Source organism: Piliocolobus tephrosceles, chromosome 14, assembly GCF_002776525.5.
Source record: "Piliocolobus tephrosceles isolate RC106 chromosome 14, ASM277652v3, whole genome shotgun sequence".
Classification (NCBI taxonomy): domain Eukaryota; kingdom Metazoa; phylum Chordata; class Mammalia; order Primates; family Cercopithecidae; genus Piliocolobus; species Piliocolobus tephrosceles.
Genome location: NC_045447.1, coordinates 327,627 through 344,609, shown reverse-complemented (window position 1 = coordinate 344,609; position 16,983 = coordinate 327,627). Strand labels below are relative to the sequence as shown.

Below are 16,983 nucleotides of genomic sequence, written 5' to 3'. Positions count from 1 at the left end.
TGGGGATTGGAGAGCTTGGTATTTCTGAGCTCAGGGTTTGCTTCATTCTCCTCCTTGCAGATGAAGACCCCGTGGGTGACTTCCCCTGTGGCAAGGAGCCCCCAGCCCGGCTGTGCGAGGGCGACACTGAGTGTCGGGAGTACTGGCCAGGACCCAACTTCGGCATCACCAACTTTGACAACATCCTGTTTGCCATCTTGACGGTGTTCCAGTGCATCACCATGGAGGGATGGACTGACATCCTCTACAACGTGAGTGGCATCGTGGCCCTGGGCCTGAGGGCGGGCCCTGGACCTCCTGAGCTGGTGCCTCTGGGGGTCCATTTAGGGGGGCCCTTCTGACCTCAGAGCCTCTGCCCAGCCCTAGGCTCCTCCCTGCACCCCTAGGATGAAATACAGGCTCCTTCCGGCAGATGACCCACCCCAGGGTACACCACAGGCAGCCTCAGCTCAGCCTTCTGAGGTGAGTCCTCCTGGAGTCGTCTCCTTCATGAAAATGAAGCTGAAGGCTGAGTGGCAGAGGTCAGAGAAGAAAACTCCAGAGCAGATGCTGCTGTTTCTGTTGTCAAGGATGGCAGCAGCACCGACAGCTCATGCCCACTGCTAGCCTGCTCTGGGTTAGGCCCTATGAGAAGTGTTTTATTTCTGTTGACTCCTCTCAGGAACCTGTTGCACAGTTGATGAGGCTGAGTTGTGGAGAAGCTGACTAACTTGCTTCAGCCCGAGGACTACGGGCAGCTGTTGCTGTGCCACCCCTCTAGGGTCTCTGATGGAGTCGAGGGCCAGTAGGGCTTCTGAGCCTCCGGTCGCCAGGCTGCCTGGCGAAGGTGGTGAACCGCAGAGCAGGGCCGAGGCCCCCGAGACCTTCCTCGGTCATGCGGGGATTCCTGGAGTAGAGCCTGTGGCTTGTGCGTTTGTTTCCTTCACGCCCAGTCTGTCTGCTCCTGTTTCCTCTTTGGTCTCCTCGCTCTCATCAGGACGCCGGCCTGTCTCCGCAGTTTACGGCAGCCTGGGTTTGGTGGTCGTGATTGAAGTTGAGTACGAGACTTCGGGGGAGCCTGATGGCTCAGCTCCCTTCCATTGCCTCTGCCTGGGTCCTTCTTGGTGGAGTCTCCCATCCCCAACCACCGACTCTTGAGCAGATCTGCCTCTTTATAGGAAGGCCCCTGCTGCTCTCTGTCCCCTCCATGAGAGCCCTGTGAGCCACCAGGGCATGAGAACAATTACATTAGTACTTGAGGGGCTGCGGGAGGTGGAGAAGGGTCAGGCGCCTGTGGGCCAGGAATCTGGGAAGGGTGCTAGGTTTTGAGTAACTAGAGGATGTGTTCCCCTCAGATGCTGTCAGGGCGGGCAGGGGCTGGAGTGCAAGGTGCTTTCACCTAGAGCTTGTCACTTGTGCCCTGGGGTGAAGCTTGGTCCACGTGTGCCTGGGAGCCTGTGCCTCTCTCCCCAGCCTCCAGCATCTGTGCCCATGAGGGCTGGTGACGTGATGGTGGACAGGTCCTGGGGAGAGACTGGGGCCCTCTGCCCTGTGCCTCATGCATTCATGGGGACAGGGCTGGGCATTCTGCAGTCATTTGCCAAATGCTTATTGAGCTCGTTTATCAAGCTCCTTGAACAGGCAGATGGCAGATGAGGAGTTAAGGAAAAGCCAGCACAGGGTCCGTTTGAACCAGATTCCTCCTCCAGTGGGAGTCATGTCTGATGACAGCTTGTGTGATTGAGGGAAAAAGGAACAGGACAAAGGCAGTGATGAAGAGCTTGGCTGTTCTCTCCCTGTAGCCAATCAAGGAACGATTCCCACAAAGACAGACCCTAAAAATAGCTCTGAGCTGGCTGCAGTCCTGCTGGCCCCACCCAAATGGAGGGCTGTGTGACCAGGTCTCCTCAGCCCTCAGTGTCCACTGGGACTTGGCCAGGTGGGGCACATGACTCAGATTCTTCTGCCTGGGTCTATGCCTCCCGGGGGAGGGGAAGGGGAGGAGCCCCATCCTGGGGCAGGTGGCACTGGCCAGGAGGAGTCACAGAGTGTTTCAGCCAGCATGTGTTTCAATAGGACCCAGTGAGCCCTGGCTCTGCTTGCACAGTGGTGAGCAGAGGCATTCGATACATAAGGGCCTGGACAATGGCGAGTGCCATAAAGAAAACAGAAGAGGATGAGGAGCAGACGGTGACGAGTTACAGGGTACTGGGAGGGCAAGGCCTGGTGAGGTCTAGAAACAAGGCATGCAGGTACTACGATACCTTAGAAGCTTGGCCGGGGCAGCAGGATGCAGTCATGGCAGTGCCTGGGGCTGGCGCCACACAAGGCCCCAGAGCAGGTAGCCAAGAACCGACTGGTCCACTCCTCCACACTAAGGACATATATGGTTGGTTGCTGGAGATTAGACAGGAGTTTTGAAGAGGATCCTTTGGAGAGAGAGCTTGCCCTTCACCTCCAACCCAGTGAGAGGGACTTTTGTGGCCCCTCGGATATATGCTCCTCAAGCAATGACATCTGGGTTCTTTGCCGGCGGAAGCCCACGGCCTGCAGTAGGGGTGAAGCCCACGGCCTTTGGTAGGGACGGGAGCCTGTAGCCCTGCGGTAGGGGCGGGAGGCCACGGCCGGCCTGCGATAGGAGTGGAGCCCGCGGCCTACGATAGGAGTGAAGCCCGTGGCCTGCGGTAGGGGTGGAGACAGGGAGATGGGGAGCTCAGTCCATGTTGGGAGGAGGGGTGGGGGTGTGAGCGAGAGCAGGCAGTCAGGACCAGGTGAGTGATGGGGTCTCAATAGAGAGCATCTGTTTAGAGTGGATTGCTGAAAAGCTGGTGGCAGTGGGTGGGGCAGCTTGGGGGCTCTCCAGCTGGAGGAGAAATGGCTTTGTCTGTGCCTGGAAAAGCAGGCGGAGTCAAATGGAGCTTGGGGAGAACACACGGATGAGCCTGGGGAGAGAAGAGTCGGCAGTAAATTCCTCCTAGGTCCAGAGAGGTGATATGGTCTCAGGACAGCACCGCACGAAGAATAACAGCTGTCCCTTCTCCCTCCCCTGCTGTGACAGTGTTGGGTCAGCAGCTCCACAGCAATGCTGGGTACAGAGGAGTAGAGAGGGGACTGTGTCTTTCTCTTCCACTGCAGCAGCCAGCTGTGGCAGGCCAGCCAGCAAGAGTGGGTATTGTCAGGGTGAAGCATGTCAGTTTGATGACCAGCTGAGACTGAGACTGGACACTTTCTTTTTTTTTGAGACAGAGTCTTGCTCTGTCACCCATGCTGGAATGCAATGGCACGATCTTGGCTCACTGCAACATCTGCCTCCTGGGTTCAAGTGATTCTCATGCCTCAGCCTCCTGAGTAGCTGGGATTACAGGCATGAGCCACCCACCTGACTAATTTTTGTATTTTTAGTAGATACAGGGTTTTGCCATGTTGGCCAGGCTGGTCTTGAACTCCTGACCTCAAGTGATCTACCTGCCTCAGCCTCCCAAAGTGTTGGGATGATAGGCATGAGCCACTGCGCCCGGCCTGAACACTTTCAACTGCTGAGTTGAAACTGTATTTTCCACTTGAAAGTAGAACTTCTCCACTTGCAGGCTGTGGAACTTCTCCTTAGCCAGTAGCTGTCAAAACGGTCATGGGCTTGTCCAAATTATCATCTAGGGGCATGGAAAGGATTTCTCCACGGACAATGTTTGGAGGCACAGTGGAGGTAACATGTTGCTTTATGATTATGCACGTATGATTTGCTTGTGTTCACTGTACTAGTTCCGTGAAGATCCAAGTTGGAAAGTGTTCAGATCCATAGCTGCATTTTGATGCTAGCACAAACAGGCGTTGCTCATAGAGTGGATGTGAAAGGAGGAGAAGTCTCAACGATGATGTGACTTGAGGCACTGAGAAAGGTGATGCCATTTACTAAGAAAGGGAGAATTAGGAGCAAGGAATTTACTTAGTTTTGTTTTAGCAGAGGATGGTGGTGGAACTCCAGGATTCTCTTTTGGCTCTGCAAAACTTTAGGTAACTATTTTCATACAAGTGGAGATCTTGGGTGTGTAGGTGGGTGTTTGAGAGGGAATTCAGAGGGAACAGCAGGCTGAGGATGAGCATTTGAAGTACTTGACTCATGGACAGTGTTTAAAACTATGTGAGAGGATGAGATCACCTGGGTAGTAAGTGCAAATGGAGAAAAGAAGGCCCAAGGCTGAGACTGGGGAGAATTCGAGCACTCAGAGGCCCAGTAGGAAAGCAGGAGCTGCGAAAGAGACTGGGCTGGAGCTTTTAAGGGGGCAGGAATAGCACCACAACCACGCAGCATCCTGGGAGCAGAGTAAAGCGTTCGGAGAACATGATCAGCTGGGCCAGATGTTGCTGTGAAGTCAAGGAAGATGAGAAGCCCGGACCGCTGCATTTGATAAGATGAAGGTTGTTGGTAAACTTGGCAAGGGCCGTCTCAGTGGTGGGACAACACCCTGGAATGATTGAGTTACAGGGAGGAGGAGGCAAAGAAACCAGGGTGGCAACCGCAGATGACTCTAGGAGGGAGCAGACCAGTGGGAAGTAAAGACCAGTGGGAAGTAACTGCAGGGAGACAGGGATTAAGGGAATGGGCTTTTAAAAAATTAAACTTTTTATTTAAGATAATTGTAGATTCACCTGCAGTAGTAAGAAATAATACAGAAATAGCTCATGCATCCTTTACCCTTTTCTCCCAGTGGCAACAACCTGCAAAACTATAGTCAGGGTCACAGTCAGGATATTCATGTTGATACATCAGTATCAATGATGTTGACACAGTGAAGATAAAGAGCATCTCCATCCCTGCAGGCGTCCCTCATGCTGCCCTTTCATGGCCACACCCACGTCTCTCCTGCCCTCTCCGCCTCCTTAATCCCTGGCAACCACTAGTCTGTTTGCCATATCTATAATTTAGTCATTTCCAGAACGTTACATGGACAATACCATAACAAATGTAACCTTTTGGTATTGTCTGTTTTCACTCAAACAAAATTAGCTGGAGGTTCACCCAGGTGTTGGTAGCATGTTTCTTTTTACTGCCAGGTAGTATTCCATGGTGCCGGGTGTATTCCGTGGTGCTGGGTGGTGTTCCGTGGTGCCGGGTGGTGGTCCGTGGTGCCGGATGTATTCCGTGGTGCTGGGTGGTGGTCTGTGGTGCTGGGTGGTATTCCATGGTGCCGGGTGTATTCCGTGGTGCTCGGTGGTGTTCTGTGGTGCCGGGCAGTATTCTGTGGTGCCGGGTGGTATTCTGTGGTGCCAGGTGTATTCCGTGGTGCCGGGTGTATTCTGTGGTGCTGGGTGGTGTTCCGTGGTGCCGGGTGGTGTTCCGTGGTGCCAGGTAGTATTCCATGCTATGGCTGTGCTATGGCTTGTTTAATTGTTCACCTGTGGAAGCTTACAGTTTGGGGTTATTATGAATAGAGTTGCTGTACACGTTTTTGTGCAAACATAAGTTTTCATTTCTCTGGGATAAATGCCCAAGAGTGCAAATTGCTAGGTATAGTAGTTGCATGCTGAGTTTTTTAAGAAACCAAAGCTTTTGCAGAGAGCTACACTCCTTTACATTCCCACCAGCAGTGTGTGAATAATTCAGTTTTTGTGCATTCTGGCCAGTGTTTGGTGCTGACACTTTTTTATTGTAGCCATTCCGATAGGGGTATAGTGACACATCACTGTGGTTTTAATTCGCTTGTCCTAACGGTGAGTGGTGTTGAGTGTCTTTCTGGACTTATTTGCCATCTGTGTATCTTCTTTGGTGAAACGTCTCTTCATATCTTTTGCCCATGTTCTGCCTGAATTGTTCTTTATATATTCTAGGAACTTGTTCTTTGTCATATGTATGGTTTGGCAATATTTTCTCCTAGTCAGTAGCTTAGCTTTTCATACTTTTCACCTGGTCTTTCATGGAGCAAATGTTTTTAAAATTTGATCGAGTCCAGTTTATCAATTTATCTTTTTGTGGATTGGGCTTTTGGTGTCAACTGTAAGAACTCTGCCTAGTTCTGAATCCTGAAGATTTTATTTTGTTTTATTTTTCTAAAAGTTGTATTGTTTTGTATTTTACATGTAAGTTTACAATCTATTTTAGGTTAATGAAAGTGTGAAGTTTTTGCCTGCCTGCCTGCCAGCCTCCCTCCCTCCCTCCCTCTTTCGCCTCCTCCTTCCTTCCCTCCCTCCCTTCCTTCCTGTAGCTCAACACCACTTATTGAAAAGGCTGTATTTCCTCCATTGAATTGCCTTTGTACCTTTGCCAGAAATCAGCTGGACATTTTATGTGGGTCTATTTCAGGTCCACGTGTCTTTCTCTCTGCCAGTACCACGTAGTCTTGCTCACTGTAGTTATCTGTATGTTGTGAAGTCAGGTTAGACTGATTCTTTCCATTTTATTCAGTTTGGGAGAATTGACATCATTACTATGTTGGATGTTCCAATCAGTGAACATGTTATTTCTCTTCATATATTTAGATCATGTTTGATTTCTTTCTTTCTTTTTTTTTTTTTTTTTTTTTTGAGGCGGAGTCTCGCTCTGTCGCCCGGACTGGAGTGCAGTGGCCGGATCTCAGCTCACTGCAAGCTCTGCCTCCCGGGTTTACGCCATTCTCCTGCCTCAGCCTCCGGAGTAGCTGGGACTACAGGCGCCCACCACCTCGCCTGGCTAGTTTTTGTATTTTTAGTAGAGACGGGGTTTCACCGTGTTAGCCAGGATGGTCTCGATCTCCTGACCTCGTGATCCGCCTGTCTCGGCCTCCCAAAGTGCTGGGATTATAGGCTTGAGCCACTGCGCCCGGCCTATGTTTGATTTCTTTCATTAGCATTTTGTAGTTTTCAGCATACAATATACATTTTGTTAGATTTGTAGCTGTTACGTTTTCTTCTTTTTTTTTTGAATGATTCTAATGTGTTGTGAGCACCCCTGGAGAAAGTGGGGTTCTAATACTAGAGTGTCCAGCAACCCTGCCCTCATGGGGGATGAAAGGAAGCCAGACCTTGGTGTTGACAGTGTACCCTTCATGGGATACTTGGATTACTTGGCAGGCAGCCAGTGCCTGGCTGTCCCACCTGGGACCAGGGGGTTCCTGATACAGGAAGCTTGTTTATACAGGCAGACATCCTTGTGGCTCTTGTCTGACCCATGTCTGGTTTGTGTCTGACCAGCGCTGCAGTGTTGGGAGCCCACCCTAGTGCCCCAGGGAAAACCTGGCCAAGGTAGCCCCTGGTTCTTCAGATGAAACGCACACATTCAGTCACCACCACAACAGGAAATAAGTTCAACAATGTTTTTACCTACAGATCCTAGCAGGGAGGGCGCCGTGAGTGGGGAGCGCCATCTTCCCGCCCCAGGTTATCTGAGGCAGTAATGAAGAGTCAGAGAGGGATGGGGGAGGCAACTGGCCATGCTCGGGAATAGGGTGTGGGTCCCTTTAAATCTGTGGGCGAATGCCTGAATGGTCAGTTTAAAGGAGGCAGCAGAAACGTGGAGTCGGCTAGGTGGGAGAGATGCCTCTAAGTTCTTATCTCTGCCCATGTTTTGGGTGTGGTGTTCTAACATGGAGGCAGCAACCTTGGCTGTGTTGTTCCCATTAGAAACTGGTATCGTATTTTGAATTTTGGTGTCCATGTGTTCATTGCTCGTGTATAGAAATACAATGGACTTTTGTATGTTGATCTTGATCATTCAGCCTTACCAACTCCCTTATTAGTTCTGGGAGATTTTTTGTAGGTTCTTTGGGATCTTCTATGTCGATAATCATATAATTTGCAAACAGAAACAGTTTATTTCTTTTTTCTGATCTATTTTTATTGTACTAAAATACGGATAACATAAAATTTACCATCGTAAGCATTTTTTTTTTTTTTTTTTTTGAGACAGAGTCTCGCTCTGTCACCAGGCTGGAGTGCAATGGTGCAATCTTGGCTCACTGCAACCTCCGCCTCCCAGGTTTGAGCGATTCTTCTGCTTCAGCCTCCCGAGTAGCTGGGACTACAGGCATGTGCCACCACGCCCAGCTAATTTTGTATTTTTTTTTTTTTTTAGTAGAGACGGGGTTTCACCATGTTGGCCAGGATGGTCTCGATCTCCTGACCTCATGATCCGCCTGCCTCGGCCTTCCAAAGTGCTGGGATTACAGGCGTGAACCACTGCTCCCAGCCTCCTTTCTTTGTTTTTTGGTTTTGAGACAGAGTCTTGCTCTGTTGCCCAGGTTGGAGTGCAGTGGTGTGATCTCGGCTCACTGCAACCTCTACCTCCTGGGTTTAAGCTGTTTTCCTGCCTCAGCCTCCCGAGTAGCTGGAATTATAGGCACCTGCTATGGCGCTCAGCTAATTTTTTTTTTTTTTTTTTTTTGAGACAGAGTCTCGCTCTGTCGCCCAGGCTGGAGTGCAGTGGCACGATCTCCGCTCACTGCAAGCTCCGCCTCCCGGGTTCCCGCCATTCTCCTGCCTCAGCCTCCCGAGTAGCTGGGACTACAGGCGCCCGCCACCTCGCCCGGCTAGTTTTTTTGTATTTTTTTTAGTACAGATGCGGTTTCACCGGGTTAGCCAGTATGGTCTCGATCTCCTGACCTCGTGATCCGCCCGTCTCGGCCTCCCAAAGTGCTGGGATTACAGGCGTGAGCCACCGCGCCTGGCCTAATTTTTGTATTTTTAGTAGAGATGGGGTTTCACTATCTTCGCCAGGCTGGTCTTGAACTCCTGACCTTGCGATCCACCTGCCTCAGCCTCCCAAAGTGCTGGGATTCCAGGCGTAAGCCACTGTGCCCAGCCACGTCCTTCCTTCTTAAGGCTAATACTCCATTGTGTGTATGTGTGACATTTTGCTTATCCATTCCTCTGTCAATGGATTTTGGGTTGCTTCCACGTTTTAACTCTTATGAAGAATGCTGCCATGAGCATGGTTGTATAAACATCTCTTTGAGACCTTGCTTTCAGTTATTTTGGGTATATACCCAGAAGTGGAATTGAGGGATCATATGATAATTACATTTTTAAGTTCTTGAGGAACTGCTGTATCGTTTTACACAATGGTTGTACCATGTGACATTCCCACCTTTTGGTGGGAATACCCATGAGTTTCCATTTCTCCACATCCTTACCAATACTTGTTAATTTCTGTGTTTTTGATAGTAGCCATTTTAACGTATGTGAGGTGGTATCTGCTTGTAGTTTTTATTTACATTTCTTTAATGATTAGTGATGTTGAGCATCTTTTCTTGTGCTTATTGGCCATTTGCATGTCTTCTTTGAAGAGATGTCTATTGGAGTTCCTTGCCCATTTTTGAATCTGTTTTTTGGTTGTTGTTGAGTTTTAGGTGTTCTCTGTATATTCTGAATATAATCCTTTTCAGATATATGATTTACAAATGTTTTCTCCCATTCGGTGTGTGACCTTTTTACTGAATTGATGGTGTTGTTTGATGCACAGCATTTTAAAATTTTCATGAAGTCTAGTTTGTCTGTTGTTTCTTTTGTTGCCTGTACCTTTGATGTCATATCCAAGAAGTTGCTGTCAAATCTAACGCTGTGAAGCTTTTGACCTATGTTTTCTTTTAAGAGTTTTACTTTTCTTAGGTCTCACATTCAGGTCTTTGATCCATTTTTAGTTAATTTTTGTATATGGTGTTAGATAAGGATCCAGCTTTCTTCTTCTTCTTTTTTTCTTGAGACAGAGTTTTGCTCTTTTTGCCCAGGCTGGAGTGCAATGGAACCCACCTCCTGGGTTCAAGTGATTCTCCTGCCTCAGCCTCCCAAGTAGCTGGGATTATAGGCGTCTGCCATTACGCCCGGCTAATTTTTGTATTTTTAGTAGAGACAGGGTTTCTCCATGTTAGTCAGGCTGGTCTTGAACTCCCGACCTCAGGTGATCTGCCCACCTCGGCCTCCCAAAGTGCTGGGATTACAGGCGTGAGCCATCGCGCCCGGCCCCAGCTTTATTCTTTTGCATGTGGGTATCCAGTTTTTTCCAGCACCTTTTGCTGAAAAGACTGTCTTTTTTACCATAAAATGGTCTCGATGCTCTTGTCGAAAATCATTTGGCCATATATGCAAGAGTTTATTTCAGGACTCTGTATTCTCTCCCCTTGGTCTGTGTATCTCGATCTATGTACCTCTTGCCTTATGGCACTGGCTAGAAACTTCAGCATTATGTTGGGTAAGAATGGTGAGAACTGACATACTTGACATGCTCCCAATTTTAGGAAAAAGCATTTCATCTATCACAGTTAAGTATAATGTTAGTGGGAGGCCGAGACGGGCGGATCACGAGGTCAGGAGATCGAGACCATCCAGGCTAACACTGTGAAACCCCGTCTCTACTAAAAAATACAAAAAACTAGCCGGGCGAGGTGGCGGGCGCCTGTAGTCCCAGCTACTCCGGAGGCTGAGGCAGGAGAATGGCGTAAACCCGGGAGGCGGAGCTTGCAGTGAGCTGAGATCCGGCCACTGCACTTCAGCCCGGGCGACAGAGCAAGACTCCGTCTCAAAAAAAAAAAAAAAAAAGTATAATGTTAGCTGTAGGGTTGAGTTGTTTTTTCTTTTGAGGTAGATGCTGTTTATCAAGTTGGGGTAGTTCTACTCTATTCTATTCTTACTTTTCTGAGAGTTTTTGTTATGAATGGGTGTTGCATTTTGTTACATGTTTTTTTCTGCACTGATATGATCATGTGAGTTTTCTTCTTTAGTCTGTTAATATAGTGAATTACATTGATTTTTGAATATTGAACCATCCTTGCATTCCCAGAATAAATCCCACATGGTCATGGTACCTAATTCTCTTTATGTGTTGCTGAATTGTATTTGTTAGCATTTTTACTAAGGAGTCTTATATTCATGAGGGATTTTGATCTATAATTTTCTTGTCTTTTTTTTTTGAGATAGAGTCTTGCTCTGTCACCAGGCTGGAGTGCAGTGGCACAATCTCAGCTCACTGCAATCTCTGCCTCCCGGGTTTGAGCGATTCCCCTGCCTCAGCCTCCCAAGTAGATGGGACTACAGGCGCCTGCCACCACGCCTGGCTAATTTTTTGTATTTTAGCAGAGACAGGGTTTCACCATGTTGGGCCAGATGGTCTCGATCTCCTGACTTTGTGATCTGACCACTTCAACTTCCCAAAGTGCTGGGATTACAGGCGTGAGCCCCACCGTGCCCGGCCTGTAATTTTCCTTTTTTTTGTATTGCCTTTGTCTGGTTTTGGTATCAAGGTAACACAAGCTTCATAAAAGAAATTGGGAAGTATTTATTCCTCCTCTGTTTTCTGGAAGAGATTGAATAGAAATGTGTTATGTGTTTTAAAAATGTTTGGTAGGATTCTACTGTGAAACTCTCTGGGCTCAGAAATTTCTTTTTGGAGATCTTTTTTTAAATAACACTTTTGTTGCGATATAATCTGTATACCATAGAATTCACCATTTTAAAGTATACAGTTTACAGTTAAGAGTTTTTTAACCGGCCGGGCGCGGTGGCTCAAGCCTGTAATCCCAGCACTTTGGGAGGCCGAGACGGGCAGATCACGAGGTCAGGAGATCGAGACCATCCTGGCTAACACGGTGAAACCCCGTCTCTACTAAAAATACAAAAAACTAGCCGGGCGAGGTGGCGGGCGCCTGTAGTCCCAGCTACTCCGGAGGCTGAGGCAGGAGAATGGTGTAAACCCGGGAGGCGGAGCCTGCAGTGAGCTGAGATCTGGCCACTGCACTCCAGCTCGGGCGACAGAGCAAGACTCCGTCTCAAAAAAAAAAAAAGAGTTTTTTATATGTTCAAAAAGTTGTGCAGCCATCATTGTTATATAATTTTAAGCAGTTTCATTAACCAAAAAAGAAACCCTGTATCCATGAGCCGTCAGTCTCTATTTCCTTATTCCCACAGCCTCTGGCAAGCACTAACCTTTCTGTCTCTGTAGATTTGTCTATTTCAGACATTTTGTATAAATGGACTAATACAATTGGTGGCCTTTTGTGTTTTTACATCCATGTTGAAGCAAGTATTGGTATTTTATTGTCAAGCATGATTTCATTGTGTATTTATAGCATATTTTGTTTATATTTCACGAGTTGATGGACATTTAGATATTTCCAGTTTTCAAAATTATGACTAATGCTGCTATGAACATTCTTTCACAAGTTTTTGCAAGGAATATGTTTTCATTTCCCTTGGATATAGACCTAGGATTGGAATTACTGGATCACAGAACTCTATGTTTAACCATTTGAGGAACCACCAAACTGTTTTCCATAGTGGTTGTACCATTTTATGTTTATAATGGCAGTGCACAAGGGCTCCAGTTTCTCTGCATCCTTACCAGCATTTGTTGTCTGTCTGAAATTTTAACCATGAGGCCAGGAGCAGTGGTTTATGCCGGTAATCCCAGCACTTTGAGAGACTGAGGTGGGAGGATCACTTGAGCCCAAGAATTCAAGACCAGCCTGGGCACCATAGCAAGACCCTGTCTCTACAAAAAATTTAAAAAGTTAGCCAGGTATGGTGGTGTGTGCCTCTAGTCCTAGCTACTCGGGAGACTGAGGTGGGAGGATCACTTGAGCCCAGGAGTTGGAGGCTTCAGTGAGCTAGGATGGAGCCACTGCATGCTAGCCTGCATAATAGAGGGAGACCCTATCTTTAAAAAAGTAATAATAAAACTAAAAAATAAGATAATTTTAACCATCTTAGTGGGCATGAAGTGGTATTTCTGTTCAGTTTTGACTTGCATTTCTAAAGTGACTTATTTTTATTTTTGGGACAGGGTCTTACTGTGTCACCCAGGCTGGAGTACAATGGCATGATCATAGCTCACTGTAGCCTCAACTTCCTGAGCTCAAGTAATCCTCCCACCTCAGCTTGGGAGAGTAGCCAGGACCACAAGTGCACACTGCCAAGCCTGGCTAATTTTTAAATTTTTTGTAGAGATAAGGTCTTCCTATGTTGCCCAGGCTGGTCTCAAGCTCCTGGGCTCAGGTGATCCTCCCTCCTCAGCCTCCAAAGTAGCAAGGACCACACGCACATGCTACCATGCCTGGCTAAGTTTTTACAACTTTTTTTTTTGTAGAGATGGGGTCTTGCGGCTGGGCGCGGTGGCTCAGGCCTGTAATCCCAGCACTTTGGGAGGCCGAGACAGATGGATCACGAGGTCAGGAGATCGAGACCATCCTGGCTAACGCAGTGAAACCCCATCTCTACTAAAAAAATACAAAAAACCTAGCTGGGCAAGGTGGTGGGCCCCTGTAGTCCCAGCTACTCGGGAGGCTGAGGCAGGAGAATGGCGTGAACCCGGGAGGCAGAGCTTGCAGTAAGCCGAGATCCCGCCACTGCACTCCAGCCTGGGTGACAGAGCAAGACTCTGTCTCAAAAAAAAAAAAAAAAAAGAGATGGGGTCTTGCTGTGTTACCCAGACTGGTCTTGAACTCCTGGCCACAAGTGATCCTCCCACCTTGGCCTCTCAAGGCTCTGGGATTACAGGCATGAGCCAATGCACACGGCCATTGTTGAGCATCTTTTGTGAACCTATTCATCACTTCGATATCTTCTTTGAAGAAATGTCAGCTGGGCACAATGGCTCACACACTGGGGGTTTAGATGATTATTTAGACTTACTTCTTTTGTGAGGTGGATGTGTAGATCTATATGTTTTCCTTTGGCGCTGCTTTAGCTGTGTCCTGCAATTTGATGTGGTGTCTCTTCACTTTCATTTGGTTCAATGTATTTTTAATTTCCTTGAAATTTCCTCTTTGACCTGTGAGATTATTATATACAATTGTCTCGTTTACTTTGTGTTGGAGAGTTACCTGTTATCTTTCTGTTATTAATTTCTAGTTTGATTCTATGGTGGTGGGAGAATACACTAAACTGAAAGACTTTTAATTATTTTAAATTTGTTGAAGTTTGTTACGTGGCTCAGAATATGCTCTATTTTGATATTTATTTTGTGGGCACTTGGAGAGAACGTATATTCTCCTGTTGTGTGCTGTATGTACAAATACTGATTGATTCTGTTGGTTGATGGTGTTGTTGAACTCTTTTATATCCTTGCTGGTTTTCTGTCTATTCTATGAATTGTTGAGAGAGAGGTGTAGAAGTCTCCAGCTTTAATTGCAGATTTGTCTGTTTCTCTTTTCTGTACTGTCGATTTCTGCGTCACTTATTTTGCAGCTCTGTTGTTGAGTGTACACATATTTAGACTTGCTTTTTTTTTTATGGATTGACCTTTTTATCATTATATACATGTTTCCACACTGTCTTCCACAATGGTTGAACTAGTTTACACTCCCACCAACAGTGTAAAAGCGTTCCTATTTCTCCACATCCTCTTCAGCACCTGTTGTTTCCTGACTTTTGGTTTGTTTGTTTGTTTGTTTGTTTGTTTTAGACAGAGTCTTGCTCTGTTGCCCAGGCTGGAGTGCCGTGGCATGATCTCGGCTCACTGTTGCCCAGGCTGGAGTGCAGTGGCACGATCTTGTCTCACTGCAAGCTCTGTCTCCTGGGTTCACGCCATTCTCTTGCCTCAGCCTCCCGAATAGCTGGGACTACAGGCGCCCGCCACCACCCCTGGCTAATTTTTTGTATTTTTTAGTAGAGACGGGTTTCACCATGTTAGCCAGGATGGTTTTGATCTCCTGATCTCGTGATCCACCCACCTCAGCCTCCCAAAGTGCTGGGATTACAGGCGTGAACTACTGCGCCTGGCTGTTTCCTGACTTTTTAATGATTGCCATTCTAACTGGTGTGAGATGGTATCTCATTGTGGTTTTGATTTGTACTTCTCTGATGACCAGTGATGATGAGCGTTTTTTCATCTGTCTGTTGGCTGCATAAAGGTCTTCTTTTGAAAAGTGTCTGTTCATATCCTTTGCCCACTTTTTGATGGGGTTGTTTGATTTTTTTCTTGTAAATTTGTTTTAAGTTCTTTGTAGATTTTGGATATTAGCCCTTTGTCTGATGGGTAGATTGCAAAAATTTTCTCCCATTCTATAGGTTGCCTGTTCACTCTGATGGTAGTTTCTTTTGCTGTGCAGAAGCTCTTTAGTTTAGTTAGATCCCATTTGTCTATTTTGGCTTTTGTTGCCATTGCTTTGGTGTTTTAGTCATGAAGTCTTTGCCCATGCCTATGTCCTGAATGGTATTGCCTAGGTTTTCTTCTAGGGTTTTTATGGTTTTAGGTCTAACATTTAAGTCCTTAATCCATCTTGAATTAATTTGTGTAAGGTGTAAGGAAGGGATCCAGTTTCAGCTTTCTACATATGGCTAGCCAGTTTTCCCAGCACCATTTATTAAATAGGGAATCCTTTCCCCATTTCTTGTTTTTGTCAGATTTGTCAAAGATCAAATGGTTATAGATGTGTGGTATTATTTCTGAAGACTCTTTTCTGTTCCATTGGTCTATATCTCTGTTTTGGTACCAGTACCATGTTGTTTTAGTTACTGTAGGCTTGTAGTATAGTTTGAAGTCAGGTAGCGTGATGCTTCCAGCTTTGTTCTTTTTGCTTTTGATTGTTTTGGCAATACCGGCTCTTTTTTTGGTTCCAAATGAACTTTAAAGTAGTTTTTTCAAATTCTGTGAAGAAAGTCATTGGTAGCTTGATGGGGATGCAATGAATCTATAAATTACCTTGGGCAGTATGGCCATTTTCACGATATTGATTCTTCCTATCCATGAGCACGGTGTGTTCTTCCATTTATTTGTGTCCTCTTTTATTTTGTTGAGCAATTGTTTGTAGTTCTCCTTGAAGAGGTCCTTCACTTGAGGGGATAAATTTTCAATGAAATAGAGAGCATAAATAAAAAACAATAAAAACTTCAGGAAATAATGGATGCACTTAGAGAAATGTAAAATGCTCTGGAACGTCTCAGCAGTAGAATTGAACAAGTAGATGAAAGAACTTCAGAGCTCGAAGACAAGACAAGGTTTTTGAATTAACCCAATCCAACAAAGGCAAAGAAAGAAGAATAAGAAAATACGAACAAAGCCTCCAAGAAATCTGGGATTATGTTAAATAACCAAACCTAAGAATAATTGGTGTTCCTGAGGAAGATGAGAAATCTAAAACTTTGGAAAACATATTTGGGGAAATAATCAAGGTAAACTTCCCTGGCCTTGCTAGAGACTTAGACGTCCAAATACAAGAAGCTCAGAGAACACCTGGGAAATTCATTGCAAGAAGGTCATCACCCAGGCACATTGTCATCATATTATCTAAAGTTAAGACGAAGGAGGCCAGGTGCAGTGGCTCACGTCTGTAATCCCAGTACTTTGGGAGGCCAAGGCAGGCAGATCACCCAAGGTTGGGAGTTTGAGACCAGCCTGACCAACATGGAGCAACCCCATGTCTACTAAAAATAGAAAAAATTAGCTGGGCATGGTGGCACATGCCTGTAATCCCAGCTACTCAGGAGGCTGAGGCAGGAGAATCGCTTGAACTTGGGAGGTGAAGGTTGTGGTGAGCCAAGATCGCGCCACTCCAGCCTGGGCAACAAGAATGAAACTCTGTCTCAAGAAAGAAAAGGCAAAAGAAGTAATCTTAAGAACTATGAACCAAAAGCACCAGATAACCTATAAAGGAAAACCTATCAGATTAACAGCAGATTTCTCAATAGAAACACTGCAAGCTAGGAGGGGTTTGGGCCCTATCTTCAGCCTCCTTAAACAAAACAATTATCAGCCAAGAATTTTGTATCCAGCCAAACTAAGCTTCATAAATGAAGGAAAGATAGTCTTTTTCAGACAGACAAATGCTGAGAGAATTCACCACTACCAAGCAAGCACTGCAAGAATTGCCAAAAGGAGCTCTAAATCTTGAAACAAATTTTCAAAATACAAACACACCAAAATGGAACCTCCTTAAAGCATAAATCCAACAGGACTTATATAACAATAACAATTAAAAACCCAAGGTATTCAGGCAACAAGTAGCATGATGACTAGAATAGTATCTCACATCTCAATATTAACGTTGAGTGTAAATGGCCTAAATGCTCCACTTAAAAGATACAGAATGGTGGAATGGATAAAGA

General features: G+C 46.3%; 1 protein-coding gene across 3 annotated transcripts in view; it reads left to right on the top strand.

Annotated features, from left to right (window-relative positions):
- The window catches only part of CACNA1B (calcium voltage-gated channel subunit alpha1 B), a 255,490-nt gene that overhangs the window by 38,286 nt on the left and 200,221 nt on the right, over positions 1-16,983 (top strand). For all 3 annotated transcript variants that reach the window (XM_023227714.2, XM_031934108.1, XM_023227715.1), the window contains exon 6: positions 61-251. In XM_023227714.2, coding sequence (XP_023083482.1) covers positions 61-251 — 191 coding nt within the window. The remainder of the gene's footprint in view (positions 1-60; positions 252-16,983) is intronic.